The sequence below is a fragment of the Phodopus roborovskii genome, unplaced genomic scaffold, assembly GCF_943737965.1.
Source record: "Phodopus roborovskii unplaced genomic scaffold, PHOROB, whole genome shotgun sequence".
Classification (NCBI taxonomy): Eukaryota; Metazoa; Chordata; class Mammalia; order Rodentia; family Cricetidae; genus Phodopus; species Phodopus roborovskii.
In genome coordinates, this window is record NW_026125281.1 from 3,605,509 (window position 1) to 3,617,618 (window position 12,110).

General features: G+C 37.5%; 1 protein-coding gene across 1 annotated transcript in view; it reads right to left on the bottom strand.

Annotated features, from left to right (window-relative positions):
- Positions 1-337: 337 nt before the first annotated feature.
- Positions 338-12,110, bottom strand: part of Il7 (interleukin 7) — a 33,355-nt gene continuing 21,582 nt past the window's right edge. The window contains exons 3-5 of the mRNA XM_051196650.1: positions 4,412-4,492; positions 3,189-3,320; positions 338-1,282 (exon numbers count right to left, since the gene is read on the bottom strand). Coding sequence (XP_051052607.1) covers positions 1,169-1,282; positions 3,189-3,320; positions 4,412-4,492 — 327 coding nt within the window. The 3' untranslated portion in view covers positions 338-1,168. The remainder of the gene's footprint in view (positions 1,283-3,188; positions 3,321-4,411; positions 4,493-12,110) is intronic.

Below are 12,110 nucleotides of genomic sequence, written 5' to 3' on the forward strand. Positions count from 1 at the left end.
TGCAGGGTAGTTTTCCTCTCCCTTACAAATGAATGAAGACTGCAGGCCACAAAGGATTTAAACAGGTATATACACAGGATACACACAGGCATCTTTAGAAAGAGAGGAATTCAACGTAACAAAAACGGTGTTCTAGCTGAGCATATTGGCTCATGTCTGTAATCCCAGCCCTTGGGAAGCTGAGGCAGGAGCATCAGGGAAGTTCAAGGCTGGCCTGAGGTACAAATGAGTTACTATTGTAAAGCAAAGAATAATTGTAGGGACTTAATCTTGGGACTAGTGTTTTGAAGGGCAGGTGTTGAATGAAAGGAGGGTCAAAGGCAATGCAGCGGTGAACATTCTTAATGAGCTTGACAGTGTCAACACATAGGTCGTTTATTTTAAAAAGAGAAACTATTCAAAGTAGGCGACTGGCAGTATTGTATGAAAATAGTTTATATATAGATAATGTCAAAATTAAATATATACATTAATTAAAAGTCTAACATATATTATTATCTTAAAAATATACTTCCCAAATTGAAAATTCAGCTATACAAGCTTTAGTATACATAAATGGCAAAAGTGGCTGGATACTAATCTTTGGACTAAGTGAATTTCTATCTTTAAAAGTTCTTTTATTTAAAGATAAAGATGTGCTATGCTCTTTACTGAAGATGTGCGTTATACATTCATGTTGAACTACATTACTTGTTATCTGTCTTTTACGCCTTAAGCTTGTTTCGCTGCCATTGCTTTGGGATACGACTCGTTTTCACGAGCGATATCCATCTCTGTGAGCCCCCATCATCTCCAGCTTACGAAATGACAGTTTCACTCTTTAGAAGATTCACAGTAGGCACAGTAGGCTAATAAAACAATGGTGACATTGAATCCGTGTAGGCTTTATTGCTGTGGATTTGGTATCTTCTGAAATATGTAGAAAGAGTCGAAAAGTATTGCAGGTGACATGATTGCTTTACGTCAGTACGGCTCATAACTGTCCACACGTATAATTCTTACTTCAGCAGTGAGTTGTGTTATTCGTGTCCATTTCTAGTACCTTATTGTGTGGTTTTTCCCAGTTGCTCTGGTCATTTGATCAGGAGGTATCCAACAACTTCTGGGAGGATTTCAACTCCTCAAAATGTATAAAGTGGTAGATATTTGGAGGTTGCAAATACATGTCCTATGTTTGTATACTGCCCTTCAGAATTTTATTCCAGCAAGTTTTTATCTCTCTTAGTAGTCTCTTTAGGAAACATGGATCATTCTTCTTCTGTTCCTTTAAATTCCTTTCTTCCTAGAGAAATAAATTCATAAGATTCAATTTAATATCTTAATAAAATGTGTCTCAAAATATTTGCTTTTTACTTTTCACCATAATAGGTTATGCCTAATATTTAATATACATGTCATGCATGACATCTTAAAACTATGACATGTGCTGATAATTACAATTTCTGACCGACAGGAAAACCCAGTTCATCTATGCTGAATATTCCATCTTTCATTTTCACCCTGCATCATTGGAACAAGAGTGCAACTTTCACAAAAGGTAAATTATTTATGTAATTTAATTGAACTTTTTATATGAAAAAAATAAATTAACACTGAAAATACTTAATGATAATTTACCTGACTCAACTGGTACCTTAGAGTCTATCCCGAAAAGTTAGTGTTTACTAAAGTGTGGCTGGCATTTGCCTCATAACCTGGTTTTACTCACCTCAGTAAGAATTTTTAAATGTTACTAGTACAATATAGAAAAAATGGGGAACGATGCTTGTATACATTAGATACTGGAAGGTGATGGTCAAATTTCCTCTGATCCATGTGACATGGTAGAATGATTCTTCATTTAGTGAAGAACCGGTTATTGAATATTTTCTAGGCCAGATATTATGCTCAGTACTCCACATATTTTACTTTATCCTGGTTACTTGGTAATCAAATGACTTTGATGATTTCACCTCTGTCCAAAAATAAGGATACTAAAGCCACAAAGAGGCAAAAAACCAGTGTGACAGGGTTGTAATTTCTTTTTCTTTCTTTCTATTTGAGGCAAGATTTCTCTTGTGTAACAGTCCTGGCTGTCCTTGAACTCACTGAGATCTGCCTGCCTCTTCCTCCCAAGTGCTGAATTAATGGTGTATGCACAATCACCTGGCCTCATCTCTTTTTAATTAGATCACAAATCCATATCTCTATCAGTTATATCCTTAAGTAATTCCCCAGCATGTATATTTTAAATAACTTCAAAGAGCAGATGACAGATTTTGAAGAGAGATAATGGGAGAACTTTTCATTAATCTTTTCAGAACATTTTTAAAGTTCTTTTGACTGAATTATTACACTTGGATAGGAGACATGCAATTGGTACTTCCATTGGTATAGTACATATGGATAGGTTCTACATCCTTGAATTTAAACAACTGCGACTTGAATACACTTGAAGGATATGGGTGGACTGTGGTGTCATTGTTCTTCAAACTACACATCATAACAGCTAAATATTCATCGTTTACATTGCTGTGGGCATTTTAAGAAGCCTACATGCAATCTAGAGTATATTGGATATGTGTAGGTTATACACAGAAACTCCATCATTTTCTGTTAAAAATGCAAGCATTGACAGAATTTTGTATGTGAGATGTACCCAACCATTCATCACGAATAGTGATGTACTACGATATATAACGTGGAAAAAGTAGGCGGGGAAAAAAAAAAAAAAAAAACCCTTGCTTTTATCTCTGAGACTCTGGAGATTAATATAGTCTAAACTTTTCAAACTCTTAGTCATGGGCCCTTGGCATTTTTACCTTACTCCTAGCTCACATATTTGCATACTTTGAATTTCATACTTCGTGTTGGAATGCCTAGGACTTCCTAATGGCCAGTGTGTGCAAACTCACCTACTGCCTAACAAAGAACCTTTATGCTCCCATGTGTGTTGCTCAAGCAACAGTAATGGAAATGTAAGAAAGAATCCATCACCCATGCTCCAGCACGATCATTGTTCAAAGGCCCAGCCTCTAATGGGGTTTCCGACTCTGTAACCAGGGCAAGAGGAGCGTTCTAAAGGCGGAGGCTCCCTAAGAGAGCTGGATGATACTGAAAGTGGTCAGCAGCACAGGTGAGCACCGGACAGTGATGGCTCCCTACAGGAGCGGTGTGTATTTGGTTAGCAGTAAACAGCCCACACTCACCTTGTTTGTGCAGTTCACCAGCGTCTGCGTGCCTTGGGAAACGGTTAGCAAGTGGACATTGAATTCTTCGCTGATATTCATTTTAAGAAATTGCTTCAGCTTGCGAGCAGCACGATTTAGAAAGGCAGCTTCCTAACACACACACACACACATACACACACACACACACACACACACACACACACACACACACACACACACCACACAAAAAGAGAAATCAAAAAGGGCTGCGATAAGGAATTTTAGTTTCTCACTTAACATACAGCTAGAGCCCTGTCACTTAGTCAATCCCCACCTCCTCCCCAGCTCTCTATTCTTGTTAATCACATGACTGACGCATAACAGGAACGAAAGTGTTTGGCTCTGAGGACAGAGAACATGAAGTGCCTATAGTTTGGTTTAATGATTATCTGGCTTTCAAATAGTCGTTGCTCACTATGTACATGTGGCTTTATCGTTTGTGAGGGGAACACATTACAAGACTGTGTACTTTTTACAGGGTAACCAAAGAAGAAGGCTGCTGGAAACACTAGCAAGGAAAGGTATGTGTGATTTTTCTTGCAACCATTTCTGAAAATCAGAGTCTGGAAGGATGGTTGGTAGGAAAACAAAGTAAGAGAATGAAGAGAATGTAATCCAAGACATAAATTTTTTTTTTAGCTAAATTAGTTAATAAATAAAAAGAATTTACGGTTTTGTGATACTGTGGTATTTAATAGCTATGTGAGTTGTAGAAAAACTATTTAAGAGCATTCTGTTTCTTTGGGGGAAAATTATCAACTTTTGGAGATACTTTCTTCCATTGTAATTGGCCGTCTAAAGTTGGTTTGGGCACAAACTTCAACAAATACTTAAAAAGAAATTTTCAAACTGTCTAAAACTAAATGGTGTGTGTGTGTGTGTGTGTGTCTACATGTGCAATCATTTTAACAAGACTTCCTTCACAAGTTTTTTTTTTTTTTTGTGGGGAAGGGGAGAGATATTTGTGCCTTTATATTCATAGTTTCTAATATTTTCAAGGTGTAAGACAGGAAAGTAGAAAAACAAATTATCTACTTTTTAATCAATTTAGAACAGGATATCTGTAAAATTGACACATACAATAGACCACAGAATAATATACTAGATGAGTGATAATCCTGTCATTAAGATAAAAAGATTTATCTTATCTAACAAGTTTGTATAAAGTCAAGCCCACATGATAAATTCCAAACTATCATTACCTTTGCATCATCACATGGATGTTTTTTAAAAAAGTTTGGTTCATTATTTGGGCAATTGCTAACAGCTCCTGTCATTTTGTCCTGTAATAAATGATATAAAACAATATGGTTAAGCTGAGAATCTCTATAACATGTGATTATAAAATAACATTTTAACATCTGGTATTTATATCAACACTTTGAGGAAAGTAAATTTGCCTGAGTCTACTAAGTAGGCATCAAGAATAGTTGTCTTTACATGAGAAATAAGGAAATATGGACAGTATCACCTCAAATAAGATTCAGAATCTTTGAAGAACAAGTTGGACTAGCTCTGTTCAACAAACTAGCAATTCCAGGATTTCCTGCTTCTCAAAGACTTCGGGCAATCTTAGTCTGATTGATATTGTGAAAGCAACAAGTACAGCAAAAGCAAGATTAGTAAAGGGCTTACAATGCTCATCTGCCACCCAGGAAAGTATGCGTTGTTCTTATTGCTCATACAAAGGCAGAGTGGTTTCCTGACTTTAAAATACGCGTGTTACTGTTTTACCTGGAGGAAGTTGTGTCCAAACACATAATTGTTTACAGATTCAGTACTCACTGACGGCTGTTGTTCAAAGTTTTCTGCAAAACCCCATATTGCAGCCAATTTAAGATAATAGTGACCTTGTTTCATGTGGCATTTGGCACATGGGTCACTGTATCCTTTAAACAAGGTAACTTCTTAACCTTTGGAGAAGCATGCTTTTGGAGATGGGTCTGTGCCAGCTAGGTAGTGTGTACTCCACACTCTAAACATCACTGTTTGTAAGACATATACTTTCTAAAACTATCATCTTATTATATCTAAAAGTAGTAAAAAAAATTTGTCTACTAAGTAATTTTTTTTATCAACATGTATTTAATCTCAAGAAGTACATCAAATTGTGTATACAGATTTTTCTTTGGTTAAGCATACACAATAACATATGAAATATGACACCAGATTAAATTCTTGGAGAATTCTAGCAAATTTCATAATAATTTTTGAGACTTCTTTTTGGTTAGGCCAATGCTCTGAAACCCTGATACAATTCGGTTTCGTATGCTACAGAAGAGGATGTTATACTGACTGATTTTTTTTGATCAAGAATTAACTGTGATGGTACTATACTTTTAACATGGACAAAGATGATGTCGGAGTTGCCTTCTCAAGTTACTACACAAGCCTATCAAGAGCAGCTCTGAATATGAATTCATAGCAAAAGAAAGCAGTTCCCATCTCATGATTTAGCAAGTATCAACTAATACATTCTGATAGGCATTTTGGTTCATTTAAACATTACTCATGGTTTATTATAAATCCAGAAAACCATAGTAGAAGAATCAAAACACTGTGAGCTATGGTTTGAATTTTTTCCTAGAAAAGGTCTTTGATTTCATTAGGTTTTTATTTCTATTCACAAGAATTAATTACTGTTCTGTTTCTCTGAAGAGACACCATGATGAAGGCAACTCATATAAAAGAAAGTATTTAAGTGTGGTTGGGGGCGGGGGCGAGGCGGGGGCGGGGCTTGCTTACGGGGTTTTAGAGGTTTAGTCAACAACCATCATGGCCGAAAGCAGATAGACATGCCACTGGAGTGGTAGCCTAGAGATTTACACCCTGATCCACAGGCAGCAGGCAAAGACTGGGCCTGGCCTGTTTCTTGAAACCTCAAAGCCCTTCCTTACCTCTCCAGCAAAGCTACAGCTCCCAATCCTTCCCAAATAGTCCACCAACCGCGAACTAAACAAATACATGAGCCAAAGGGGCCATACTCATAGAAGCCACTACATTCCACTCCCTGGACCCCGCAGGCTTGTAACCATATCAGAATATAAAGTACATCCAGTCCAACTCCAAAAGTCCCCATGACTTTTAAGTCGGCCTCAAGACTTAAAAATCCAAAGTCTGTCTCTTGGAGAATTAAGGCAATCCCTTAATTGTAAAACCCTGTAAAAGCATAAATCAAAATAACAGTCACTTCTAAATACAGTGCTACAAAATACACATTACCATTCCCAAAGGGAGGGATGGGGACATATTAATGAAGCACTGGGCCGAACGAAGACAGACCCAGCAGGTCAAACTCCAATTTATGTACCTCCCTGCCCAATGCCGAAGGGCTGAATGGACAATGTCTCTCACACCATCCAGTTTTGCTGACTGAAACACACTCATCTTCTTTGGACTGGTTCCACGCCCTGTGTAGCTTCTCTTCTTGTCAAGTATCCCAGGCTGTGGCGTCTCCAGCATCTTGGGATCTTTGTCACAATCCAGGCTTCACCATCACAACTTCATACTATGGCTTCTCTGGGCCTCTTGTGGCAAGGCCTCCCTTGCCACATGCCTCACCTCAAAAGCTTTTCTTAACCGTGGAAGAAGATTCCATAATCCTTCTCTTGTATTTTTCTTGACCTGAAAGCCTGGAGAACTACTGCTCGCTGAACTTGGAACTTGGCCACTCCTTGAACTATAATTGTATAAACCTTCCATTGCTGTTTAGGTCAAAGAAATCCTTTAGACCTTTCCTTTCACAGGATTATCTGGGAGGGGGTCTTACCCAGAGTTTACAATCCCATCATTTCATCCAGCATCAGGCCTTTAAGGTTCTCGCCTTCTTGAGCTCCAATACTGGCACAGTTTATACTATGCTGTCTTGAAATCTCCTCTGCCAATGATATTAAGGCAGAATTCTTCAATTTAGCCTCAGGTAGATTTTTCAACAACATCCACAGCCTATGCCAAATATCAACAGAATGGTCTCTAGTGCAGTTGGTATTGTTCTCCTCTGAAACCTTTTGAGCCATGTCTGCAGAGTCCAAATTGTCCTAAGCATTACTGTCTCCCATGCTTCTACTAAGATGGTGCATTAATCTCCACTAAAATATTCAACTGACTTTTCTTGTTCAAACTGGCAATGTCATCTATATTCTTCCAAACAACAGCATGGTCAGGCCTGCTATAACTTTATTTACAAACTCTAATCACACCTCCTATAGTCTGCGTTATGTGTGCTTTTCTACAAAATCAAACTATTGACAGGAGGTTCTAAGGGAGGATCCATTATCTGGGTCTTCTATGTACCGCTAGCTGCCAGAATCTGACGTCCTTATACAGCTTAGCAGACTGTATTTTGAGTTGGCATTTAGTTGATAATGCGAACAAAAATTCACTTATCATCAATCAAGTACTTGTTGTGCACCTACCATGTGCCATTTAGTAGTAGACATACACCTACAATGAAAATTACACATGGTTCCTCCTCTCAGTGTGTTATTGTATGGTGGTAAAAACAGACATTAACCTGAAAGCCACCTTTAATCACCAACTTGGTAGTTGTGGAATTACGAAACATAAATGGTATCATCCTTGTTGACTTTGCTTTGTTATAATCGTCTGAGAAGAGGAGCCTCAGCTGAGAAAGTGCCTCCATTATATTGCCTATGGGGCTTATCATCTGTTACTGAATAGTGGCTTACTGGTATCTTTGCTAGAGTTTTGATTTCTGTAATTAAACACCATATGGAAAGTAATTTGGGAAGAAAGGGTGTGTTTCCGTGTACAGTTCCACATCATAGTCTGTAACTGCTTGAAGGCAGGGAGGGAACTCAAACAGGGCAGGAACCCAGGAAAGGGAACCCATGCAGAGACCTTGCGGGACTGCTATCTACTGGCTTGTTCAGTCTGCTTTCTATGTTGTTTTTATTTAAATTAGAAACAAGCTTGTGTCACATGTTAATCCCATTCCCTCACCCTCCCATCTTCCACTGTTCTCCCCACAAACCCCCATCCCATCCCCTTTCTGCTCCCCAGGGAGGGTGAGGCCTTCCATGGGGATCTTCAAAGTCTGTGATATCATTTGGAGCAGGGCCAGGCCCTCCCCCCATCTGTCTAGGCTGAGAGAGTATCCCTCTATGTGGGTTGGGCTCCCACAGTCCATGGTGTTAGTTGGGAGGTCTGGACAGTCTATGGGGCCTCTGGTAATGCATCAGTCTGCTTTCTTATAACACCAAGGATCACCTAAATATAACCCACAGTGGGTTGGACCCTCCCACATAAAAGAAAGGAAGAAAGGAAAGAAGGAAGGAAGGAAGGAAGGAAGGAAGGAAGGAAGGAAGGAAGGAAGGAAGGAAGAAAATTGGAGACAGGTTTTCCCACAGACCTATCTGATAGAGGAAATTCATCAGTTGAGATACCTGCTTCGAAAATGACTCTATTTGTGTCAAGTTGACTTAAAATCAGCCAGTACAAACGGATTTCCTTGTAGGAAAGAAACCTACTAGGGTGGGGCTTGAAAACTATTTAGGAAGTAAACATAACACGATTTTAAAATGAAAACCATGGAAGACTGATATATTAATGATGATTCCTAGGTTTTCCAGGCCTGTGTAATAAAATATTCTGTCTGGAAGTTGACTGGAATATAGAATAGTAGAAAAGGTAGAAGAATATATACAGTTTTGAGTCTGAGATGAAAAGTGGTGTTCCAGCTGCCCTTCAAAAACCCAGGAATAGATGTCAAGCAGATGGGTACATAGTGAGGCTGGTGAGTTAGAAGTAAAGCGAAGGGAGTAAGTTGTTCTGATGAGGCAGTCCATACCGAAAATGCCAAATGAAAGGCCACTTAAGCTTGTACACATTTATTCACAGGAAGACTAAGCTACTGTAGAGAACAAAGTGCTAAAGATAATCATGGAATAAAAAAATAATAGCATGCATTATAACCAACCTCAGATATAGAACTAGAAAACTGACCATGACGTGAACCAAACAACCTAAGGAAATATTTTAGAAACAAAAATAATAAAACCAACTAAAGAGGAAAAGGCGATACGGTAAAAGCAAAAGCAATGCAATATACAATTTCAACAAATGTTTTGGTGACAAATAGATACCCTTTTCCTAAAATCAAAAGATCAGTTAGCAAAACTCTAACAATGGTAAGAAATAAAAAGATGGGACTTACTAATACCAAAATTGAAAAGCCTGCATTATTTATAGACAATGGGCGTTAAATATACCTAGACTAATTTCTAGGTATAGGCCTTAATAACTCATTTTAGGGATGTTACAATAGGACAATAATAATTATATTTATTTCAAATTTTACCTGGTTTTGCTACTACAGTCATTGTTTGCATAGGGTGTTGGATTTAGGATAGCTACAGATACCAAAAACCATGGATATTCATATCTCTCACATAAAATGAGACAGTTCCCTTAGACCTAGTTTTTTTAGTTTTCAATGAACCTTATATAAATATAATTTGCATATGTTAATTAATCATGAGAATTTTCATTAGCCTGATGATGTGTTAATTTGGATTTGAATGCTAAATCAACTTTGCTTGTTAGGATAAATATTACTTAAGTCATCATTTTTTTGATTAAGCATATATTTTTGTACATTATTCGATACAGTATGCTACTAGACTTTGAGAAGTATGCATCTAGGTTCATGAGGCATTCTACTCTATAGTTTTCTTGTAATGTCTTTGTCTAATTTTTGTATTATGGTAATGATGATCTTTTGATACCCAGAATAGCATGAAGCAAAGTTTTAAAAATGTAGAAAGTATCAAAAGGATACTTTTGTTGTGCGTGATTTTCTGGCCCAGCAGGTCCCATCACTTTGGAGCCCCAAAATAAACACACAGATGCTATATTAATTATTAATCAATTTCTATCAATCTATATAGGCTATGGCTTACCCAGTAATGACCCGGCATGTTGTTACTCCTTCAGCAGCATCACAACTCTGTCCAGCAGGCCTCTCTGCCTACCCTTCCCAGAATTCTCCTTGTCTCCTAGTCCCGCCTATCTTCAGCTTCATTGGCTGGACAGTGGTTTATACATTAACCAACAAGAGAAACATATATACAGAAGGGCATCCCCATCAGAATAGAGAAGAGAGAGACATCCTAGGTTCATGTTTGGAAAGACTGCTGGAAGTACAAACTACAAATTCAATGCAATCCAAGTTAAGATCCCAGCGAATTATTTTAAGAATTAGCGAACTGATTCTAGTGTTTATGTTGAGAAGAAGGACTCTTCATAGCAAACAATACTGAAGAAGAACAAATTTCAAGAGCAGACATTGCCTAGTCTGGAGACTCGCTAGAAGATAATCATCACAATTCTGTAATACAGATTGAAGAATGACAAGCAGATGAATGGGACTCTTGTCAACATTTTTTTTAAGGAGCTGATTTGTGGCAGAAAAGTTAAAGTGAAAAAAATACCATATCACATATGAGTAGTGGTTTGGGGGACGAGCAGATATAAATGCTTCTTACCCCAAAAGAAGGTGGACACAAATATTATACTTTTCATAAACCTAATTCAAGTAAATCAAGATGTAATAGAAAATGCCCAACTAAAATCCTCCTTGATTATGACATAGGAGAAAACCTAGATGACCATCTGCATACTGATATTTTCAAATACAATAATTTTTACAAGTATGACCCTTTAAAAGTATGCAAGAAAAATAAACAAAAGTGAAGTTTTGCTTTCCGAAATAATATTGTTTTCTATAAAAAGAAGTGTCAAGAGACTGTGAGGATATACTGCAGACTGGGAGAAAGTTACACAAGAAACATCAAATGAAGACTATTTTTTTAAAATATTTAAATAGAAGTGTTAAAACAACAGTAAGATAAAGAATGACCCATCATCTAAAAAGGAAAGAAAGCCCTGAGTCCTGAACATGTGCCTCACTAAAGATTATGTAGTGACAAAGTATCGGAAGAGATGTTGGACATCACATGTCACCAGGGAAAGTAAAGAAAACAGTGAAGAACCACAAGTCTCTCATGACTTTTGCAATTCCTAAAATCTAAAACAGACCACACCAGACACGGACAGGGGATGGAGCAATAAGAATTCTTAATTATTGCCTGAGGGAATCCAAAATGGCACTTCCAAATGGAAGCAGTTTGGCTGTTTATCTTATAAAACTAAGCAAACTTTTCTTTGACTCTGCAATCTTGATCCACAGTATTTACCCAAAGGATTTGAAAGCATGCTCATAGAAATGCTGCAAATAGAGATTTAAAGTGGCTTTGTTATTTTGTTTATTTCAGCCGTGAAACAATGAGGTCTGTCAGCAGGTAAGTGAACAAGCAGTGGCATATCTAGACAGTGAGATATAGTTCAACTGGAAAAAAAAAACCAGAAAGGTGTTAAACCGCAAGAAGACGAGGGAAATTTATATCCATTCTCTTAGTGAAGGAAGCATTTAATTAAAACGTCCACGGCTCCCAGAGATCAGAGCAACAAACGGGGCAGTGAAACTATTCTATATGGTTATATGATTTGAATATTTGATTATTCAAAAATCAATCCACAGTTTTATTTTTCACCAAGAATGAACTCTGAAGTAAGACATGGACACAGGCTGATAATGATGTGCAGAATCTTAGATTGTAGTAAATCTGTCACTGTAATAGTCTATGTTGCTGTTAGAGCAGCTTATCTGGAGTTCAGAGAGATACTGAAACTCTATCCTTTTGGGTCAAATTTGCTTGTGAAATTGACCTGGCTCTTAAAAATAAATTTTACTATTCGAAAAATTTTCCATGATAATGAAATGGGAGGTGCAACTCCAAAACATTGAGAAATAGCTGGGCATGGTGTCAATTTTCTGTAACCCCAGAACATGGTTAATGATAGTAGGATAATTAAGGGTTA